We start from the raw sequence: 24,968 nt of genomic DNA, 5'->3' as shown, positions 1-24,968 counted from the left end.
CAGATGTGAGTCTCAAAATGTGAGTCTCCGTTGTTTTTTGTTTGTGGAATAAATAAAAAATGCAAGCGGTGTTCACTCTGTTCGAAAATGAATGAACCTCAGCAAAAATTCGGATCTGTTAGTCATTATGTAACCCATTACAAAGTAATGTATACAAAAATAACTACTTATATTACCCCTTACTAAGTTATGAGTACGATGGCACAGAGCAACGCTCACCGCCGCACAGAGGGGAAATTTGTGTTAAAAGTTGATCAAAAGTCCTAGAAAGCTCATTTATAGTCGGATTGCTATAAAATTTTGCACAAAGCATATCTTCTGTACAAGGATTAATCCTATAGAAAATAATGAAAATCGGTCCAGATTTGGAGGCAGCTTCCATATATATTCGCATCTGATATGAGATAAAAATGCACCAAAATCACTGAAATTTGACACATGCAACCTGAACTGGCCTAAAATAACATTGAGCCAATTTTCAAACAAATCGGTACAGTTGTATATATAGTCCCATATACATATATTTCATTCCAAATTTTATTTTTTGAAACTTAAATTATATTTTTCTCATTTCACCTGAGAAAAGCCGTGAATGTTTCTGAATATTGCAAACATATTTGATAGGTGTTGGTTTAGTCTGAGTCCCGGTTATAAGGCGGAACAAAATTTAGTGTGAGTAAACCTTGCAATTCCATATAAAAATATTTCATATTTTAGTTGAGAAAAATTGGATTTTTTCGGAATGGCGCAAATATGCGCAATTTTTTATGATTGATTATTAGAAGAAACTATGGTCGGGAAACGACGGGGAAATAGACTTTTTCACTATTGAACTTGTAGTAATCTTAAAAATTATCATAAAAAAATTTTCATAAAGAGGATATGTATCACCATTATTAAAGAGCAAAGATGTAAAATCAATCTGAAAATGTTAAATGCTAATCTTGTTCGGAGACTGTACAAAAACAATAAATCGTGATGTCGTAATGTCATTTTAATGTTCACATAATTTCTTAGTTTTCGAAAATTTACTTTTTGTTTTCAGTATGGCTGAGTTCAATCGACTGCTGCATTGGATTGGTTAATCTTACAAAGTCGAGGATGGTTATAGCAAATGTAGAAAAGAGTTGTTGGTTGCCGTTTATCAAATTTTTTTCATAAAAAAACCATTTTATATTTTGAGTTTTGAGCAACTTTAGGCCTGTGTTTCCCTCTGTGCGCCGGCCGGGTACTTTAAAAAATACAAGGAACAGTTGCTGGTGCACGCGGACGCGTTACCGAGTGTGTAGTGTGTTAGGCTACAAAGCAGAAATTCGTTTGTTCAAATCCAGCAGAGAACGAAATAGAAAAAAATAAAATAACAAATATGAAGTGTGTTGAAATTGAAAACAAATCCCACCACACCTGTTCTAAAATTAGAAAATATAATCTTTTAACTTATAGCTTATTTTTCGACTTCCAGTGACCGTAAAATAACTGGTTATTCTAGTGGTTATATTGGTCATAGAATAATTAGTCATTCAGTGGGGGGTAGGGGGTTTTGTAGGTAGTTACGACTACCAAAAAATACTATAAAAACCCATTATTTTGGGAGGACTTTTGTGCTGGGTCGTATTAGGTCTGGTAAGAGATCCACGCAATAGACAAATAAAAGAATAGACAAAGAAATCCTTTCACCTAAATTTTCTCACTGAGTGTAAATTGAGTCAGATATGCACTCATTTGGCTAGTCTTTTACCAGATCTACATCCTCATGTTAACAAATTCAACAAAATCTTGCAATTTACCCCAAAACAAAATGCAATTGATTGAGATATCTGCGTAGTGTTCGTTAGGGCGACCCCTAAAAAAAACAAGCACACTACAATTTCTCCGCCTATTCTTTTATTTGTCTATGTCATAGATGGGCAAAATTTCTCTTAAATAGAATTTAAGGAAAAATTGGAAACGGGGTTTTTGTTTAAATTTGTTTGCTTTTTTAATATTTTTTAAGCACAGACGGTATCTTAACAAGTCCAAAAAAACTATTATATTAAAAACAAATTTGCAAATTAAACAAAACATAGCAACGCTGGCGTGCAAGAAAGCCCTTCTATGGTCTATGTCCACGCCAGACATAAGCGTTTACAATATTTGCCGAATCATTTCAGTGGACATTTTTGCGACATATTGTCAACACTGACATACTACCCCACAAGTTTTTGGCAAAGCACAACAAACGCGGTCCCATGCTGTGGTGGTTGATACATGCCGCTCAGTTAAATTGTTTACCATTGTGGCGTTTGTTGTTATTCTGTCTGCGGATTCGTAAAGTGTTTCTAAAAATTACATAAAATCTAAAAGTCTACCGAAAAAATAAAAGAAACAACACATAGCCAGTACATTTACATGAATTGAAAATAAAATAAAAATACAAACTATTTCTAAAAATAATGTCGTCGCAAACAAGTTCTACCTATTCCCAGACACTTCTCTCTTCTGGCAGGCGTGCGGTCTAACAATATGCCGAATTCTTGTGTATTATTGTTTTATTTGTTTTAATTGAAACAAATTTATTTGAGTATAAATTTTTGTATTTTGGGTGACTTTCTTGTCGAAAGGCGAAATCAATTTGAATAATGGATCCACTTTTAAACAGAGTAAGTACCTACCTACCACCACATGCGACATGTTTGGTATGTTTCTGTACTTTATTGTGGTTTAAAATTGGTAAAAATGACAAAAAAGTTATTAAGTGCTCCATATAAATTGCATGTTTTCTAAAGTAAGGGTAAGAGAAAAATGTGGTAAAAGTTAAAGATTCTTGCACGTATAGGAACAAAGAAAAAATTACAAATGTTGCAAAAGTAGTAAAAGGGGTGAACGACTCCAATATAAAATGTGCTGTGTTTTGGTGTAAGGGAACTAGAGTTGGTTAGTTCCGGAACGAACTAGTTCCAAGGAACTATTTCGGACAAGGAACTATTGGAATTATATCCGTCTCTTTCATTTATATAGTTCCTCTAGTTCATATAGTTCCAGCCGTGCATATAATTCCTTTTATTTATATAATTAATTTTCTTTCTTCGATCTTTCATGTTCGGTTCTATCATCATTCAGATGCGGCCACATTGTTAAATAAACGTAAATCACATCCTCGTTACATAGCCCTGTTTTTGAGGCAAAAATGAATAACAGCGGAATTAAAGGATTTTTTAAATTTTTAAATTATTTATGTGTAAAAGTGAGATAAAACAACGATTTCTACAGAAAAATTCGGATATAACGAAAAACGGTTATAATGTGTTCAATGTGGTAAAATCGCGGCCAAACACGGTCAATTTAGCATAAGTCTATATGAAGTGAGTTTAAGAAAATTGTCAATCTATTCCATTTTACATATGTATATTTATATTTGGTTTATTTTTTCGCGGTTTTAAAATCATTGAAATATGCCGTTAGAAATAACTAATAATTAGACATCGGATTTTGCATATTTGCATATTTTTTAATAATAAAGATACGAAGATTCTGATTGGACCAAAATTCGTTTCAAAGAAATCTAAATTCAATGGCAGGGTCATATTTTGTATTTAGTTTGCATATTTTGCATATGCAAAAAATATGCAAAAAATATGCAAACAGTTTTTGCGAAAATCGTCATAAAAGTCGTAAAATTGACAATTAAAGTTGGGAAAAATCATCATAGTGTCCTAAATTAAAATTGTTGGCCGTTTAACGTCGCTTTTTTTAGCAGATTAGTATGCTATTGAGACCCTGGGTTAGATTTTAAGATTGTTAAAGTTTGAGCACAATTGGAATATGTTAACACATGCCGCTGGGGCCTCGTAGTTATAAAAATTTCGATTTTTTGGCTATTTGACGACTTCAGCTACCCATATCTATGAAACGGTTAAAACTATTTGCCCGTGTTATGCATTAAATTAAATGCCATACTATTCTTAATATTTCTTGCCGAACAACAAAATACGTAAGTGGTACTGAATTCAAGATAATAAAGCCAATGTCCTGAAAACGCCTTAGGGTGAAAATGGAGTCTATTGTGAAAAAAAACCCTTTTTACAGTCTTTTATTTAACTTGCTTTGGTGTCGTTGAGTTGTAGTTGACCAATCGAACTAAAACTTTGCACACTTTTCAGACTTGGATGACAATACATGAATATGAAACCAATATGGGTCCATTTTTTCTTAGAGACCCCATATAGCGGTACCACCCGATTTAAAGTATTTTAAGGATTCTGTTTAAATTTGTAGGCCGAATTGGCTATAACTTGGCATTTGGAGTTCCCAATGGTACAGAAACTTCCTCACTAAAAATGTTGGACTCAGGTCAAGGTTTTGGTATAGCCCCTATATAACGGTACAACACGATTTCAGGTATTTTAAAGTTTTTATCTACATTTTCGGCCTACATTGGCTATAATTTTGTTATGAGGTTCCCAGTTGTCAAAAAAATTAAATGCTGAAAAGTTAAAAATAAAAATTTTTTAAAAAAATAAGTTAAAGTGTTTTATTTATAAATGCACTTAAAACTAGAAAATACTTTTTAATGATTAAATCTCTCAAATAAAACGCTTTTATTTGAATTAAAAATTGTGGCAATATTAAACGGCAAGCGTTTTATTTGAGAGAATCCATCATTAAAAATTATGTTCTTGTTTTAAGTTTAAAATTTTTTAAATGAAACATTGTAACTTAATTTTTTTAATTATTTTTTATTTCTTCTCATATTATAAATTTTTGGGAATGAAAACAAATGTCTTTTACATTTTGTTCATATTTAAATTTATTTAAGGGACTGACGTAATGTGATTTTGGAGACATCTGGGTAAAGATGACTACTTGGTAATGAACTCGACTCCTTGCTCTGCTATGTCGTTCACAACTTTCAAGTTGTTTAACATCCTTTACTCTTCCTGGTAATTGATGTTCTGCGGCCAAGTTGCAGGATCTTATTCAAGAAATTCGGAGTTAATGCTTAATCTCTTGTTGTTGTTCTTTTGTTAGTTTAGTTTTATCCATCTTCTTCTGCTTGCTTTGTTAAGATTTTTGTCGCATTTGGCTCTTTACGGTGGTTTGAACTATCAGATCAGGCCAATAAGTTCAGGACTAATATACCACAGATGATTTATCATTTTGTTATTTCCTTTATCTGATATTTGTTTCGTATTTCAATAAATCTTCAATGCGGTTTAGGTCTTTTTTTGGACCTAAAAATATTTCTGAATTTCGTTTTCACTATTTGTTGTGTTAAACTCAATCTATTGTCTCTAATCCTTTTCAACCTATTGATTATGTTTACCAAATCCATCCAATATTATATCTACATAAACATTATCTTGTTCATTATACATTTTGTAAAATCAATAACCCACACTCTCATTAATAACACTCAGTTGTTGTCGTTTGATACAAAATAAATAAACAAAATAAAAAACGTTAAACCAGGCTTGAAAGATGAAAACACAAAGTGATTATACGACCTTTTGTTCTTGGGAAGTCAGCTGGGAAGTAGTTTTAAAACATTCTCGCCTACATCGAACCTGGATTTGTCAATCGCAGACAATTCTTATAGAAATCGCGGGAATATGTTTGGTTGATGTCCGGATGTGCTGCCAAACTTGCAGTCAAAAATCCCTCTCAACAATACTTCTTATAAGTCTGTACGCAGGTGCAGAAGCTCTCGACTTAACATCTGCTAAAGCTGGTAAGACCCCATTATTCTATGCATTCGTACACTGCTAAGTCTTGTTTCTCCCCTGAGCTACTGTCAGTTTCAGGAACGCCCAGGAGTTGTTCAGAACAGTTGTTGTTGTTGCGAGTTTTTTTCACTGTTTATTCTCCGGAATAAACGGATAAAGCTTCTAAAGATCTTATATTTGTTGGGGTCCTCTCCGAGATCTTCTACTGTAGATAAAACGATACGACTAACGTTCCTATAGGACACTTTACAGGGATCCAGCAGCAATGACAATTTCATAGTTAGGAGCTGCACTTGATTATTTTCCGGACAGATGGTTCTTCAGATTCTACGAAGCGTTTAGCATCAAAAGAAGACCTAGACCTCATTGAAAATCTATAAGTAACAGAAAAAGCAAATAAAAAAATGATAAATCACCTGTGGTATCCTAGTACTGAACTTGTTGGCTTGGCATTGTTTGATCCGACAGTGCAAAACACCGTAAAGAGTCAAATGGCGACAAAAATCTTAACAAAGCGAAGATGGAAACTTCTCCGCAAATATTCGACCCAAACTTACAAAAGAACAACTGTTCGAAATTCATAAAAAAGTCACATTAACTCCGAGTCGAGCTCACCACAGTCGAGCCCTAGTCACGTTAATCGGGACACTGGCTTTCTATCTCGAGTTCAGTAATACTTACGCATTTTGTTTTTGAATATAAAATACACAGAATGGTCTTTAATTTAATGCATACAACGGGCAAATAGCTTTAACCGTTCCACAGATATGAGTCGCCGAGAGAGACGAGATTTTCATAACTTCGAGGCTCCAGTAGCACGTGTTAACTTATTCCAATGGTGCTCAATTGGCAATCTTAATCTTAAATATATCTAAAATCTAATCTAAGTAAAAAGTTTAGGAGGCACCCCCGCCTAAAAAAAATCCGACATCGATTTCTTCCCTTTGAGTTAAAACCAGCATAAAGCTACAAATTAAGACAAAGAAAATATTGAATTTACATAAAATGATTGATATTTTATCATATTTTATATTTTTGCATAGTTTAACAATAAAAAATAGTATTACAATACCATATACCCTACACCACACCGTCGTAAGTGGTATCAATAACATAATAATCTGCTAAAAAATCAACGTTAAATGGCCAACAGACTTAATTTAGGACACTTTGAAGTTGTTCTGATGATTTTTTCCAACTTTAATTGTAAATTTTACGACTTTTATGACGATTTTCGCCCAAAAACTGTTTGCATATTTTGCATATTCTGCATATTTTTTTGCATATTTTGCATATTTTGCATATTTTTTGCATATTTTACATATTTTTTGGCATGTTTTTTGCATATTTTTTGCATATTTTTGATATGACCCCAAATATCGAAAAGTTAACCCTTAAAAGCCTAGATCCAAAATTTGAGTCCAATCGGATGAGAAATAAAAAACATGCAAAAATCCGATGTCTACTAATAATGAATAGAAATTCATATAATTTGCATGCAAATTTATAAATCCCAAGAGTATTCATATTCAATTACACACCAAGTAAGATAGTATAATTCAGCTCTGCTAACGGTGATATATCCTCAGCATCTGACCAAAACAGAAACAAACACAATAATTATGCCGTATAAAAAATATATATATTTTGTATTTTGTAGATATCGGAATGTAGGGCTATACCAAATCAATTGCAGTAAGCTAACTTCTGATTTTTGAAAAAGTTTGAGAATTATTTTTTGGAATTTTTGGACCATTATCTCAGGAAGTACGGACTTACTCCGGAAAAATTTTACCATTGCAATAGGTACAGTGAAAAGAACCTTCTTCAAAAAATTCAAATAAATCCGAGACTGGTCCTCAAACTGCACTTTTCCCAAATTTTGTGTAGGAGGAACTCAAAGTACGGGACCGTTATAGTCCATATTCCAACCTGATACATTACTGGATGAAATAATAATATGTGCAAAGTTTGAACCAATCAGAAAATCCCCCTGAGAGTTATCTTGCCTTTTAGTTAGTTTCCTTGTTTGTTTTTCAGGGTTTCTTGGACCTTTACGGCCATAATCTCTGGAGGTATGGGGGGCCGCAAGACAATCTGCTGAAAAAATCAAAACGATTCGATAGGACTCTTAAATTTCACTTTTCCAAACTTTGTGTGGGAGGTACTCGAAGTTGTGGACCGATATAGTCTTACCCGATCTATATCCAAAAGGAATAATAATATATGGAAAGTTTGGACTAAATCGATTTCGCGCTTCGAGAGTTATCGTTCACACAATTTTTCAGAAAAAATTTGGAACTTTTGTGGGGGGTGTGCCCGAAGGAGTGAACCGATATAGCCCATATTCGAAATTAAACTAAGTTTGGGCAAAAAATTATGAAGTGCAAAATTTGGTTCGAAGCGGTTGATCCGTTCGGGAGTTATCATGCAGACCAACCAGCTAGATAGTAAGAGAGACAGATGAACGAAATTTCTCTGTCATGATTGAAACAAGTTGTAGTATGAGAGGAAATTGTGGTTCTCTACACCATGGCTGCTCATTTCTTCATGGTAGCGTAAATTGAGAGTAAACATCAGTCGTTGTTTGGCCTGCAACGGAGAAACACATCTTCAATGTGAGCACCTCTGCTCTACACAAAACCCATTATATATTAGGCAGTAGGCCCGTTATCTAGCAGACACATTATTGCAATTTGCATCAGGGGAAATATCAGTATATATTTTTCCATATGTAGGCTACTTTGCCGGTATATGCCATACAGGAATAAAAATATGTACCAAAAATAAAATTTGTATATTTTTCATACAAAATTAATGGTCCATTTCACCCGCTAAATAATATCGGATAATAATCCAAAATTGTAGGCATCTTCTTACCTCGTGCAAAATTTCGTGACTATTGAGCTATAATCGGGACCTCCAGTGTGCTTATGATTACACTTCAACCAAAAAACTGGATATATTAGGATGTAACTCTGTTATCTGACCGTGTAAATCAATATAATTGGCATCAATGGAAAGGCCAAGAGTTGGTCTTCCAAATATTATTTACCTGGGCGGAATGTCCTTCCAAATACATAAATAGGGATCTATTCTGATATGAAACCGACCTCCATAACAAATTTCGTGGCGATCGGTCCATAATTGCGGTCTGGAGTTTGATTACAATTTGTAATGGACAGACGGACGGACGGACGGACGGACACACATCTCAAAATCGCTTTATCTCGTCGAGGTATACCAAATTGGGAGGTCTCCGACGAAAACTATTTTTACCTCTATCAGGGCAACGCCTTTAAAAACTAGAATAATATAGGGCAAGCCTGGCTAATACAGGACTTTCCATATATCATTAGGTTGTTTGTACGTACTCTGGACATAACCCTTAATAATTTTTCATGGTAAAACTAGAAATTTCTAGCCAAATTGCCTACAAAGGGACATTAATTATAATTATACCAATATTACGTCAAGAATATCATTTTTCTATTGGAATCATTGACAAAACTACTGAAAACGATAGGGAACCAATAATTCCACCATTCTGATTACTAAAATTACATAAAAAGCCAAACATTTGGAAATTGTTAATCGATTATTGTGGTGCATCATTTTCAATGCTCACATTAAAAATTACCATTTTTTGTTTTCAAGTAAAATTTTTGTATAACGGAATGTTTTTGTATGCCATCTTTTATAAAAACAACTTTAGATCTCGTTCCCTTATTTCTTGTTCCCTTATTTCTTGTTTTTCAACAAGAAACTTTTTATACCCAAGTGTCAATTGCTAGCTCAAATAGATACGTGCGCAAAGAAACACTCTGATCGAGAATTTCTTTGGCACTACCTAAACTCTAGCAACTTCACTTGCAAACCAAATCTTTCCCACTGCTATGCGTTGTGAATTTATTTTGTATGTATGTATTTTGTCCAAACTTAGTTTAAGTTCGAAGGTAAGCCATATCGGTCCTCTCCTTTAGATGCCTCCTCTACAAAAGTTCAAAAATTTTCGGAAAAATTATGCACACGATAACTCTTAAAGGATGTGACCGATTTGGTCCATACTTTACGCATCCTAATATATTTACCAGATATAGATCGGGTTCAAATATGGACCATATTTGTCCACTCTTTCGGGTACCTCCCACACAAAATTTAGGATAAGTTCACATTAAGACCTGGGGCCTAATTATGTGATTCGATATCGAGTTGTTTCGACCTGAGTACTCAAAGTTGGGATGACAACATTCGTTGTCGAGTAAAATTATCGAGAAATTGAGCATAAATTTGCGAGTAATTTCTCGAGGCCAAATTACCTATCGTAAACAAATAAAATGAAAGATTTCCTTATTGTCTTTTTGTTTAAAATGTAAAAATTGTTGTTTGTTGTCGTTTTATAGAAGAAAAACGATGTTAGTAAATAATTGGCAGCATTTTTTAGACAATATAACAAGAGAAATTGGGAAAAGTCCTTTGCAGTCGTTTTGAGAAATAGTGATAAATTTAGAATTAAAATGCATGCAATCATTAACCAAAAATTACTTTTGCAGTCATTAAAAAATAAGCATTTCTGGAAAAAAGAAAAAAAAAAATATTTAATATTAATAGCCTTTATTGTATAAGGGAAGTACATTTTAAACATTTCATCCCCCGTTGCACAGAGGGGTGAAATCTCAAAAACGGAGATTAATTCAAAAAATGAAACTCAGTTTTTGGTATAACTGTTATTACCTGGTTATAGGGTATAAAATTGCACGTCTATATCCGAACTGTCAAGATCATATGTTGTTTACTTTTACAGTTACCCGTTGTTAAAGTTGAACAATTTTTAACAATTTCAAAAATAACATAAAAAATCAAATTTTCTTGTGTTTAAAGTGTAATATCTTTTTTCTGTGCATCAATAGTGGCCATTATATAATGGAATCGTCAACTTCAGGTAGTTATCAGAATTTTAGAAAAATATAATTATAGCAAAACTAGTTTAGACACATATATAAAATTAATTTAAAATGTATCCATATTTTCCCTATTTTGGAAAAGTATATAGAGTATTAAAAAAAGTAGCGCGAGGTAGCGCGATAATGATAATTTTGTATTTTAGTCCTGAGTGTTGTCTTTCGAAATCAACACAAAACTCGTGCCGTTTTTTGCCGTTATTTTTTTATTGAAGAAATGGTGAAAATAGTCATTCATTAAAAATCTGGGAATTTTGAACACAATATATTTTGTACTCGTTATTGGAGCTATGATTGCTATCTTTATATTGTATTTGTTGTTTAGCGTAGTTTTATTTGTATTTACTCTTCGTACGACAGGCTATTATGGATCGTCAGGGGGATATTGTTCTTGGAAATTTACGATAAATTTCTTTCAAAAAGTAGTCCTTTTTATGTACTTAGAACCACTGAATATACTTTTCACACACTAAGAAATATATTTTGCTGTATACTTATTAGGGTACCACTATAATAAACTGTTTAACAATCATTTTTACAATATCTATGTCAAAATTTGTAAAAATTCTCCTAAAGAAATGGGCAAGATCTTCAAAATATGTCAAATTTGACTGCTCCTGTGTATGGAGGTTATCCCAAAGCTAGAATATATGGGGGCGATGTCTCGTAAAAATAATTTTAATCCCTTCAAAATGCACGATTTACAATTTAAGCAACTTTAGTTTCGATTATAGCTAAAATGTTCAAAAACCCCAACATTTGACTGTACATTTACATGGGCGCTGTACGAAAACATTGATCTATATTGAAAAAATTTCCCTCGATGAATTCTTAGGCACTCAGAATTATAAATCCTAATTTGCAGAAAAATATACTAAAAAATGTTGTCAAGACCCTCGGAATACATAAAATCGGGAGATACCCTTATATGGCAGATACATTAAAAGATTGATCTAACTTTATAACTCATAGCCAAATATTGGCTTAAGCAGTACTTGAAAATATTAGAAGATTTTACCCTACTCAAATAAGAAATATAGACAAAACCAGAAAAACACGTCATATTTTTATGGTACCCATTTATGAGGGCTTCGAAAATACGTCTCCAATCCCTTATTATGCACCAAAACTGTGTTCCGTTATATTGATTGAGGCGCAAACATTGCAAAAATATTAACATTAGGCCACCCAAATGCTTCCCTGAATTAATCTCCGTTTTTTGGGATCTCACTCCACTGTGCGTTGTTTACCAAAGGAAATATTCTCTCAGAGAGGCTAATGCAAAACATCCACCAAACTCTCTCTCATTTATTTTGAGAGAGGATTATTAAGGTAGATGTATCAGGAATCCGTTATAACAATGTCAAAAAGATTTTGCAAGAATTAATAATTTTCTTATTTCCATAGCACAACTTCATTCCGAAATTATTATTGAATGTATTGTTCAACAAATTCCACAAATATTTACATTTTTCATTCATAATTTAGTTTTTTTTTTTTTTTTGGTTCTTGCTTTCAAAAAACACCTTTTTTACATCTACCTTCATAATATTCCCTATAGTACACATAGGTTTTCATAGTTCGATTACCGGTTACTCTCGAAACATTCGATCAACGATTTCGATCGAATCTCGTCATGCCGCTTTTTTATCGTGTCGAAATCTTTTTCACGAGCAAACACTCGATCGAATCGAATCACGTAATTAGGCCCCTGCTCTCAAATCACTTTTATTTTTGTTAAAGCATCTTGCCTTCGCTGCCTTCATTACGACGGTAAAAATGTTCAGGGGAAAGTCAATACTTCTTGAGAAAACTGCCCGAAAGGTGTAAAAATCCCTATGGCTCTATATGTAGTGGCTGGAGAGCACTATAACTCTCGAACTGATCAACCGATTTTGTCAAAAAGTTGGCATTCGTCATGTTTTGTCCAAACTTAGTTTCACTTCGAAGATGGGCAATACCGGTCCACAACTTCCGGTACTTTTCCCCAATATTTAAAAATATGTCAGTAAAATGGTATGCACGATGTCCCTTGAATGGTGCAACCAATTTCGTCCAAACTTTGGACATGCTAATATTTTGTCCAAATTTAGTTTAACTTCTAAAATGGCCCATTGGGGTACCACCCCACAAAAATGCAACAAATGTGTCTAAACCTATGCTTCCCTGCATACAGGCGCGATATCTATCAAAAAGAAAATGAATCTCCTAAGGGACAATGTCGGTCCATTCCTTCAAGTACCTTCTCCGCGACACTTTTGAACTTTAATCGTAATCCACATTTTTGTCGGCTCAAGTTCAAATGTCCAAAAAGGGCTGAAACCCCCCTAAATACATTCGATCTGTCCGTAGATGAAAGTTTCAATTCACATAGCCTGAGGGTATATCTCTGTCGGCAATGCCGCCTGATACTTTTTTATTTGTTTGAATTTTAACGTTTGTTTATTAAATTCAGAATTCCATATGTTTGTATATAAATGTACAACTTTCGTTTTTTTTAATTAACATTTTAAACAAATGTACTGAGGGGGTGCTTTAGTTCAGTGTTTGTAGTCTCGAAAATATATATAAGCCGGGATAGTTCAGGGGAGGAATTACCATCAAAGGACCCAAATTTCAAATTTAGTATTTTTACTAAACACTAAATTGAATTTGTTTCGACTTCGAAGAATTTGCCATCAATGTAATACCCCCCGTCGCAATAGCAAATGCAAGCCACCATGAGGAGACACAAAAACTTCATATACCGGATTTTTATTCACTATATCATTATTTAAAGGAGAGCATTCAAAGTTTGTACAAATCTCAACTTCTTTTATTTAGCTTGGCAGACTATCGATATAAATCAATTAAGTGTTGCTAGAAATTGAAAGTTAGATGTGATTAGAGAATATTTCATTCACAATAAATATTGGAAATTTTACCTATTAGGGCGAAGATAATTTTTGATATTAATTTGAATTAATTAAAATTAACAATAAATATTGTTGCCATAATTTTTTGGATTTTTCTACATAGGCGGAACCACTGTATGACCCATGGTGTCATAGTTACGACACCGCTTCTAAAGAAGATTTGTGTGCAAGTTGGATATGCTTACAATGGAACTGCGGTGGCTCCAAACTAAATGTCTTTAGTAAATATGACACCAAATTGTATGGTAATCCTTTTTTGCACATATTTACATATGTACATATGAATGTATAAATAAATATAAATAAAATAATAATAATAATAATAATAATAATAATAATAATAATAATAATAATAATAATAATAATAATAATAATAATAATAATAATAGTAATAATAATAATAATAATAATAATAATAAAAATAATAATAATATGTATATTTATTACAATTAAAGAAACTCAATTTTCACAACACAGAAAATTATACGTACGCCTTAAAACTATTTGCATTTTAGTTTCACTAACTTAAGGAAACATATTGGGATATGTTCATTTGGTTTGTATTAGGTCCATTTAATACATTTTTCATCGAATAGGCAAGTTTATACCTATTTTACATGACAGGCGATGACATTTCCTCCCTCAGGCTCGTTTGAAAGCGATTTTCTAAGTTTCACGGCTACTAACTATAGACCTTCATCGAAAGTTCCCATTTAAATGTCTCATATGGTTTCCGTTCGACATATACTTCCAGCCTGGGGTCATAAATCGTATTAATTTATAGTTTGTAGAAAAGTTTTTGTTCATGATGAAAATATACAGTGAGTGTTCACATGAGTTTCTTTCATTAAAACTGCGATTGATACGTGTTAATTAATGGAAGTGATTTTATTCTTTTTTATATTTTTACATTAGTTTCTTAACTTAAAATTAGTGAAATTAGCAATATTCTGGTAAGTTAAGAATCTGAATTTCAAATAAAAGAATAATGATTCTTAAACAACATACATTCCGCATAAGTTTGCCACTTGAAAGATATTTTTTCGGATTAAAATCATGGGATGCCATTCAACGATTGCCGAAAGAAAATTAGTTATTCATCACGCTGAACTTGGAAAATCTCAACGGAAAATATCAGAAATGCTCTAAATTATCCGATCTGCTGTCATAGACTCATGAATGATATAGTCAAATGATTACTCAATTTTTCCGCGGCCAAGTAACTCAAACCCGAAAACTCAAAAATGTTTGAAGACGATTTTTGGGGAAAATTACAATATTTTCTTCGATATTTTTATCTGAGAATATAGTTCCCATCAAAAACTAACCCCATATGTGTAGTCTTTTGCCTGAACAAAATATTTATTAGCTTGTATTTTTTGGCATTTTATATTGAGTTTCTTGGTTACCACACTCAATTCGAACATATTCCGTGAGAGCATTCCGTATCAATCATCATATTGAGAGCTTTAAGATATAGTTTTCATATTAAAAGTTAATGCCAAAAAGACCCTCCTTGAAATTTAATTATCACTTTTAACTTTAAGTTTTACGGAACGCTATAAATCTGTACGTAAAATCCAAACTATAACAAAAGAAGACTTATAATAATAGGGGTATCAATCATAATCCAACTTATAGTAAGCGCAAAATTTCAGTCAGTATAAAAATAAAATGATTTTCGACACCGTATTCTAAAACTTCAATACGTTTTTGGTTAAATATAAAATGAAACTTGCGATGGCATTTTATATTGAGTTTCTTGGTTACCACACTCAATTCGAACATATTCCGTGAGAGCATTCCGTATCAATCATCATATTGAGAGCTTTAAGATATAGTTTTCATATTAAAAGTTAATGCCAAAAAGACCCTCCTTGAAATTTAATTATCACTTTTAACTTTAAGTTTTACGGAACGCTATAAATCTGTACGTAAAATCCAAACTATAACAAAAGAAGACTTATAATAATAGGGGTATCAATCATAATCCAACTTATAGTAAGCGCAAAATTTCAGTCAGTATAAAAATAAAATGATTTTCGACACCGTATTCTAAAACTTCAATACGTTTTTGGTTAAATATAAAATGAAACTTGCGATTTTTACGACGTACAAACCAAAAAATGTATTTACATTACCTTAGCCCGGATTAATTTTTAGTTGTATTTCCAAACGTTGGCAACATTTATTTTCATATGAGACCACGAATATTGTTGAAGAAGGACTGCTATAAACTATTTTCGTCCAAAATTCGAGAATAAATTTTTCAGAGGCAGAGCAGAGGCACTATAAAAGAAGAAAAGAACAAAAATGTTTGGTATTTTGCTTAAAAAATCCTTAAATACCTCAAATGTATAGTACTTCTAGGTGTACGAATACGAACTTTGTCATCCACACTATCTACATCTAAATGACGGAATAAATTAAAAAGTGTTGTTGTTATTTTTAAATCTTTCTTCGTTATAGTAATCCCATCAATTGTTTCATATTTGCATATAAAATGTGGAATTAATAATTTTATTCATTTTTGAGGGGTGTACGAATATGAACTTTGCATACTGTAACTGTACAAAAGTGATCCCACTGTGCAAAAGTGATCCCTCTCCAATCCCCGGATTTGAATCCTATAGAAAATTTATGGAGTATTTTGGAGACAAATATAAGAAGTCATAACATCTCAACTATAACAACCCTGAAAAATGCCTTGCAAGAAGAATGGGGAAAAATTCCGATTACTTACTCAGAATACTTTGTCAAATTTATGCCAAAAAGGCTCTAATGTGTAAGGGATAACAATGGATATCATCCCAGTAAAATCTTCGATGCAAAATCGTGAGTTGAATCATGGGTGCAAGTGATCTGGCATGTAATTTTCACTCATGAATTTTATATGAGCGTGACCCCCAAAAGATGACGTTCTTTTTTGGATCCCAAACATGTCATTTTAACCAATGCATTGACATGTCATTTTCACCAATGCTTTGGCATGTCATTGTAACCAATGCATTGAACTTCATTTTCACCCATTCTTTGACATGTCATTTTAACCAATGCTTTGACATGTCATTTTCACCAACCCCTTGGCATGACATTTTCATGTCTTGTTTGGAAAATAGAAATGCTCTATTGAAATATGGACAAACAAAACTCTTTATTATATGGACAAACAGAATTCTTTATTAATTCAAACGAATTCACGAAATAACTACAATTAATTGATCAGCAAAAAGTTTACATCCAAAATTGCAATGTAATCACCACCGCTGCAACGCAAAAGATTACTTCCTCCGTTCTCCGCAACTGATATTCTTTCATCTTACAAAAGATTTTTTCTATTATCTTCCCATCACCAGTTCAAATTTCGACATGGACTCCAAATGTACTCCTTTAAGTATTTTTATTTCGTAAATTACTTTTATTTTATAATTTTCTTATTTTATAACCGTGATATTACGTTGGGGTCATTTGATGACCCAAATCGTATTTATCATTACCGTATATCTTACTGGTGGGATATAATTAAAAGTATATACTAAGTACTAAAAACTGAACAAATCTTTTACAGTATGCAAAGTTCATATTCGTACACCCCTAAAAAATTAATAAAATCGTTATTAATTCCATATTTTATGTGCAAATATGAAATAATTGTAGGAATTACCATTACGAAGATAGATTTACGAATAGCAAAACAAATTTTTAATCTATTCCGTCATTTAGGTATAGATGGCGCCTGTGTGGGTGGCAAAATTCGTATTCCTATACGCACTATATATTTGGAGTTTTTAAGGTTTTTCAAAGCAAAATACCGCAAATTTTTGTTCTTTTCTTTTTTTGGGATGCCTCTGCTATAGAAATATGTAAAAATAACGGTAATTTTATTAAAAATTTTGCTTGAATAAGAAGTCGGACGAATATTTGAAATACTTAAGAAAAATGTGCTAGATATGATTTACTATTGCAATTTATTCCCGAATTTTGGACAAAAATAGTAACTAGCAGTCCTCCTGTAACAATATTCGAGGTCTAATATGAAAATAAATGTTGTCAGCGTTTGGAAATGGAAAGAAACGTAATCCGGGCTTAGGTAAAGTAAACACATTTTTGGTTTTTACTTGGTAAAAGTCGCAAGTTTCGTTTAATATTTGACATAAAATGTATTGAAGTTTTAGAATGCGGTTTTGAAAATCATTTTATGTCGAAAACTGTGAGAAATTATAAAGAAAAAATGAATCTGTACAAGTTTTCATACTGTCTGCGTACGACTGAAATTCTACGCTTACTATGAACGAGGGTTATGGCTGCCAAAATTGCGAAAATAATGGTTTTTACTTCTTGAAGATTATATTTCTTTACGGAAGGATCCAAAATGAGCATAAAAATGTCAAAAGAATGAAGTAAATTGTCCAGGAAAGATCGTGGGGGAACCTTTTGAAGAAATGAATTATTTTCGGGGAAATTTTATTCCTTAAAAATTCATTATTCCTCGTAATTTCCGATATGTCTTGATATAAAATGATCTTCGAAACCGTATTCTTAAATTTCAATACATTTAATGTCAAATATAAAACGAAACTTGCGATTTTCACCAAATAAAAACCAAAACTGTGTTTACTTTACCTAAGCCCGGATTACATTTCTTTGCATTTGCAAACGCTGACAACATTTATTTTCATATTAGGCCTCGAATATTGTTACAGAAGGACTGCTAAATTGCAATAGTTAATCATATATAGCACATTTTTCTTAAGTATTTCAAATATTCGTCCAACTTCTTATTCAAGCAAAATTTTTAATAAAGTTACCGATATTTTTACATATTTCTATAGCAGAAGCATTCCAAAATAAGAAAAGAACAAAAATTTGCGATATTTTGATTTAAAAATCCTTAAAAACTCCAATTACACTTCACCCCGGTTAACTACCTTTCATAAAATTCAAAACATTTGGGGTAGTTATGCGGGAAAGGCAGTTACGAAAATCTCGCATATCTACCTAATGTGGGTAGTTACAAAAATCTCATCTCAACCTTACAAAAAATGACAACAATTAGAAAACAATAAGTCAAAAAATAAAACCAAGTCTACGAGTATAATGTAAGTTATATTATTTAATCAATAAGAAATGTATTCATCTGTGATCATAACACCATAACATAACATTGGACATCTTCATCACAATTCACGTAGTCATCGAAATCGATTGTCTCAGAAATATACCATTGCGGGAAATAAACCGAGAAAAGTATTAATAAATGTTCTTTTTGGGAAAATATTTGACAGGTAAATATCCGAATTGGGTACTTATAGAAAAGTAATTAACCGGGACAGTTTCAACTCATTTATATGAAAAACTTTTGGGGATTTAGATTATGAGGCAATTAAACGGGAAAGGCAGTTAAGCAGAGTGGTACATAACCGGGGTGAAGTGTATATAGTGCTTATAGGTGTACGAATACGAACTTTGCCACCCACACAGGCGCCATCTATACCTAAATGACGGAATAAATTAAAAATCTGTTTTGCTATTCGTAAATCTTTCTTCGTTATGGTAATTCCTATCAATTATTTCATATTTGTACATAAAATATGGAATTAATAACGATTTTATTCATTTTTTAGGGGTGTACGAATATGAACTTTGCATACTGTATGTTTAATAAATGGTCTGTTCCAGTACTGCAAGAATCTACTAATTTTTACTATTTTTGTCGATAACATAAAGGAAAAAATGTTATCGTAGTAAAAAGTAGTAGCTTCTTGCAGGTTCTGGAACAGAGCAAAAATTTTTAGTGTGGATACTTTTCACTGTCATGTAATAATCGATGTTGTTTAACAATTATTATTATACCCTACACCACTATGTGGTAAGGGGTATTATGTGTTAGTGCATTTGTATGTAACATACAAAAGGAAGCGAGATAGACCCATAGTTCCTTCTAGGGATATACATAGAATCACTTTCTGAGTCGATTTATGCATGTCCGTCCGTCCGTCCGTCCGTTCGCAACATACAGGTCGCATTTGTTGACCGATTTCGCTGAAAATTGGGGAATACCGTTTTTTTAGCCGTCGGAAGATCAAGTTCGAAGATGGGATATATCGGTCCACGTTTTGGTATAGCCCCCATATAACGGTACCCCCCGATTTACGGCATTTTGACGTTTTCAGCTACATTTTCAGACCGATTTGGCTATAATTTGACATTTAGGGTTCTTAAGTGTCAACATATATAACAAAACTTGTGGACATAGGTCCACGTTTTGGTATAGCCCCCATATAACGGTACCCCCCGATTTGCGGTATTTTGACGTTTTTAGCTACATTTTCAAACCGATTTAGCTATAACTTGACATTTAGGGTTCTTAAGTATCAATAAACTTATATAACAAAAGTTGTGGACATAGGTCCACGTTTTGGTATAGCCCCCATATAACGGTACCCCCCAATTTACGGTATTTTGACGTTTTTAGCTACATTTTCAGACCGATGTAGCTATAATTTAACATTTAGGGTTCTTAAGTTTCAATAAACTTATATAACAAAAGTTGTGGACATAGGTCCCCGTTTTGGTATAGCCCCCATATAACGGTGCCCCCCGATTTATGGTGTTTGGATGTTTTTAGCTACATTTTCAGACCGATATAGCTATAATTTGACATTTAGGGTTCCTAAGTGCCAATAAACTTACAGTTAGGCAAGAAATGTATTGCAAAAACAAAAATTGTAGAAAATTTCATATTTCTTGTTCGTTTATGGCAACAAGTTATGTAAAAACTATACGGTTTTTTGTGCAAATTTCTTGCTATAGGTCCTAACAACAATATTCCGTCAAAACATGCAAAGGTTATTTGCGATTTATAACAAATACGGTCAAAAATAAGAATTAACTACTATTTGGGGGTGACAATAAAAGTATTGCAAAAATTACCAAATCGATGGTTTCTTCGAGAATTACCAAAGATGTGTTCTTTAATGAGTTGCCTATCCACTTTGGACATTCATTTGAGCATTAATGAGCTTAGTTAAACCAAAAAATAAGGCTCGGTATGTTCCACTCTACGGATACTGGTTCCCAATTTTTAGTAAATCTTGATCCTTCGTTGTAGGATGTTTTTGGAGCCTTTTGTTAAATTGGACCCAAACATTTTATGGGGGTTGATATCAGGATGTTGGTCCGATGCATTAAAAGTTTTGTGTTGTTATATTACATCGGCAATTTACACAAATAAGATTAACATGTAATTATCTGGTCTTTGGAATGGTGGTAGTTGACTTTGTTTGAGCATTCGGGATCGATTTTTCTGACTTTCAGACTAATGACTATTAAATATTTCTTAATAATGTCAGTAGGAATGCCTTCCCAATCATTATTATATCCGTGAACCCAATTTTGCATACTAGTTTCCATGTTAAAGAATATAGTACGCAAATATTCGGTATTCCAGTTTCTCCAGTAGCGGTTTAATTTCCATATTTGATGGGTTTTATTGGATTTGGCGCAATTTTTTGGATTTATTATGATAGCAGAGGATAATATATATCCACTTAGCAAAAATTAAATAATATCAATACCATTGGAAGACGAAATAGTGCTCTGTCGTAGGTCGTTCCAAAATACTACAGTGGTGTAAATTTTTTCCATATACTTTCCAGAGGTATTTCCATTTTCTCAAAGCCAAAATCGGACTGTTTTGCATTGTTCCATTATCCTACAATACATATTGAGTCAAATATTCATTCTTTGCCTACTTGCCTGTGGCCTATTCGTCATGGTTTATTGTTAATATGGTCCCATGCGTTTTTTACCTGTCTGAAGACCCTCCAGGACGGCATTTTTTATCACTGAACTTTATTACATTCAATACTGTTATTCTATTATTAGCCGCAAAAGTCATAAAAATGCATAATGACCGCAAAAATTTTATGGTTTTATAGTACTGATTTTCCCTTTGCAATACTTTTATTGTCACCCCCAAGTAGTAGTTAATTCTAATTTTTGACCGTATTTGTTATAAGTCGCAAATAACCTTTGCATATTTTGACGGAATATTGTTGTAAGGACCTATAGCAAGATATTTGCACAAAAAAACGGTATAGTTTTTACATAATTTGTTGCCATAAACGAACAATTAATATGAAATTTTCTACAATTTTGGTTTTTGCAATACTTTTCTTGCCTAACTGTATATAACAAAAGTTGTGGACATAGGTCCACGTTTTGGTATAGCCCCCATATAACGGTACCCTCCGATTTGCGGTATTTTGACGTTTTTAGCTACATTTTCAGACCGATGTAGCTATAATTTGACATTTAGGGTTCTTAAATGTCAATAAACTTATATAACCAAACTTGTGGACACAGGTCCACGTTTTGGTATAGCCCCCATATAACGGTACCCCCGATTTGCGGTGTTTTGACGTTTGTAGCTACATTTTCAGACCGATGTAGCTATAATTTGACATTTAAATTTATTAGGTCTATAAATAAATGTACCAAATTATATCGAAATCGGTTCAGATTTGGATATAGCTCCCATATATTTTTCCGCCGATTTGGCGTATTTGCTGCACCAAACACGCTATATACGTCCGATTTTGATGAAATTTTGATTGTGTAACTGAATTCGGTCTCAAAATAAATGTCCCAAACTACATCGAAATCGGTTCATATTTGGATATAGCTCACAAATAAATTTTCGGCCGATTTGACGTATTTTCTGAAAACACGCTATTTACGTGCAATTTTGATGAAATTTGGAATGTGTGACTGAATTTAGTCTAGAAATAAGTGTAACAACTTATATCGAAATCGGTTCAGATTTGGATATAGCTCCTATGTATATTTTCGCCCGCTCTGTCTAATTTTGATGAAATTTGGGATGTGTATATATATGTATACTAGCAAAATGCCCGCTACTTCGTAAGCGGAAAAGGAATAATATACAAATAAACTACATATATTTAATATGGAGAACACTGAAAATTTTTATGTACTAATACCTATTTGAATTGATATTTAATTTCTTTCAAGTACTGCTCGTACACGTTTTGTTCGAATTTAAAAAAAAAAAAACCTGTACACTTCAACAGCGGCCTACATTTTAAATTCCAGTCCATGTTTTATTAGAACGGTATGAGTATTTTGAAAATGTTATCCTCATTTCCAACCGAATTTTGGAATTTTAGATATCAAAATGTAGAAAACCATTACTCAGAAGATGCTACCCTATATAACAGTTAATTTTTGAGACATTTTATTTTAAAATTACTTCCTTTTATCCAAAACTATATCCCAACAGCGATTTAGTATTTTTCGTATACATTAGTACGAATTTCCAAAACTTCCTCTCTATCTCCACTCTAAACGTCAACTGCTATACTAATACCGAATTTCACAATTTCAGCTCTACCCCTTTAAACAATAACAATTTGGACCAAATTCTATGCCATTTAAAGGTAGTTTTCACTATATATCAATGTCATATGACACGAAATAAAAACATTCCATATCTACCCACGCAGGCAATGTGGAGACGTAATTTTATTACATTTTTGCTGGCGTGGACGCAAAAAGTAAATGACGTAAGGAAAATCCCCAATATTGCACATATATTGATGGAAAATTTCATGTCAAATGACATTTACATATAGTGGAAACTATCCTTAGTAATTTTCGTACACTTATTGTACATATATCCACAAGCACATCCATATCTCAACCCTACACACCAACAGCGGCTATAATACCAAATATCCGAATTCCACCTCTATTAGTAATACCATTAATACTTTTCGTATGAAAGTACGAATTTCAATAACTATCTCCAACAGTAATTGCGAATTTCAGGATTCCACCTCTCTCCGTCCACCCAAATCTAAATTGTACCAAATTTAGATTTAGTACCATTTATTACTTTTCGTACCCATAAGTACGAATTTCCAAAACTTCCTCAATCCCACTCTCCAACAGTAACCTTAACTCGAAATTTCAGGATTCCAGCTCTATTCGTTCACTCAAATATAAATTGTACCAAATTTAGTACCATTTAGTACTTTCCGTACCCATAAGTACGAATTTCCAAAACTACCTCAATTCTACACTCCATAAGTAATCTTAATTATATGTTTCAGGATTCCAGCTCTATCTGTTCACCCAAATCCAAAATGTACCAAACTTAGTACCATTGAGTACTTTCCGTACCCATAAGTATGAATTTCCGAAACTACCTTCTATCCGTTCACCTAAATTTAAATTGTACCATATTTAGTACTTTCCGCACCCATAAGTACGAATTTCCAAGACTAAGTCAATCCTATAGTCCAACACTAATCTTAATTCAAAATTTCAGGATTCCAGCTCTATTCGTTCCCCAAAATCCAAATTGTACCAAATTTAGTACTTATCGTACCCATAAGTACGAATTTCCAAAACTTCCTCAATCCTACACTCCAACAGTAACCTTAACTCGAAATTTCAGGATTCCAGCAGTATCCGTTCACCCAAATATAAATTGTACCAAATTTAGTACCATTTACTACTTTCCATACCCACAAGTACGAATTTCCAAAACCACCTCAATTCTACACTCCATAAGTAATCTTAATTATAAGTTTCAGGATTCCAGCTCTATCTGTTCACCCAAATCTAAAATGTACCAAACTTAGTACCATTTAGTACTTTCCGTACCCATAAGAACGAATTTCCGAACCTACCTCAATCCTACACTCCAAAAGTAATTAAATTCCAAATTTCAAGATTCCAGCTCTATTCGTTCCCCAAAATCCAAATTGTACCAAATTTAGTACTTATCGTACCCATAAGTACGAATTTCCAAAACTTCCTCAATCCTACACTCCAACAGTAACCTTAACTCGAAATTTCAGGATTCCAGCAGTATCCGTTCACCCAAATATAAATTGTACCAAATTTAGTACCATTTACTACTTTCCGTACCCACAAGTACGAATTTCCAAAACCACCTCAATTCTACACTCCATAAGTAATCTTAATTATAAGTTTCAGGATTCCAGCTCTATCTGTTCACCCAAATCCAAAATGTACCAAACTTAGTACCATTTAGTACTTTCCGTACCCATAAGAACGAATTTCCGAACCTACCTCAATCCTACACTCCAAAAGTAATTAAATTCCAAATTTCAGGATTCCAGCTCTATCCGTTCACCCAAATCCAAATTGTACCAAATTTAGTACCATTTAGTACTTTCCGTACCCATAAGTACGAATTTCCAAGACTAAGTCAATCCTACACTCCAAATTTAATTAAATTCCAAATATCAGGATTCCAGCTCTATCCGTTCAACCAAATCCAATTTGTACCAAATTAAGTACCGTTTACTACTTTTCGTACCCATAAGTAAGAATTT

The 24,968-nt window shown here is 32.9% G+C and overlaps 1 protein-coding gene across 5 annotated transcripts in view; it reads left to right on the top strand.

Annotated features, from left to right (window-relative positions):
• The window catches only part of LOC141402658 (lysosomal proton-coupled steroid conjugate and bile acid symporter SLC46A3), a 77,164-nt gene that overhangs the window by 36,582 nt on the left and 15,614 nt on the right, over nucleotides 1–24,968 (top strand). Inside the window, exon 1 of one of the 5 annotated variants that reach the window (XM_073984365.1) lies at nucleotides 2,258–2,639. The exons of 3 other annotated variants lie outside the window; for them this stretch is intronic. In XM_073984365.1, the coding sequence (XP_073840466.1) occupies nucleotides 2,619–2,639 (21 nt within the window). In that variant the 5' untranslated portion in view covers nucleotides 2,258–2,618. Of the gene's footprint in view, nucleotides 1–2,257; nucleotides 2,640–3,191; nucleotides 3,342–24,968 lie in introns of those variants that run through there. One more of the 5 variants, XM_073984367.1, reaches the window with a different exon arrangement.

The sequence above is a fragment of the Musca autumnalis genome, unplaced genomic scaffold, assembly GCF_047663935.1.
Source record: "Musca autumnalis isolate F117 unplaced genomic scaffold, ASM4766393v1 scaffold_4, whole genome shotgun sequence".
Lineage (NCBI taxonomy): Eukaryota > Metazoa > Arthropoda > Insecta > Diptera > Muscidae > Musca > Musca autumnalis.
Note: the sequence above shows the minus strand (reverse complement) of the source record. Positions and strands in the feature narration are given on the sequence as shown.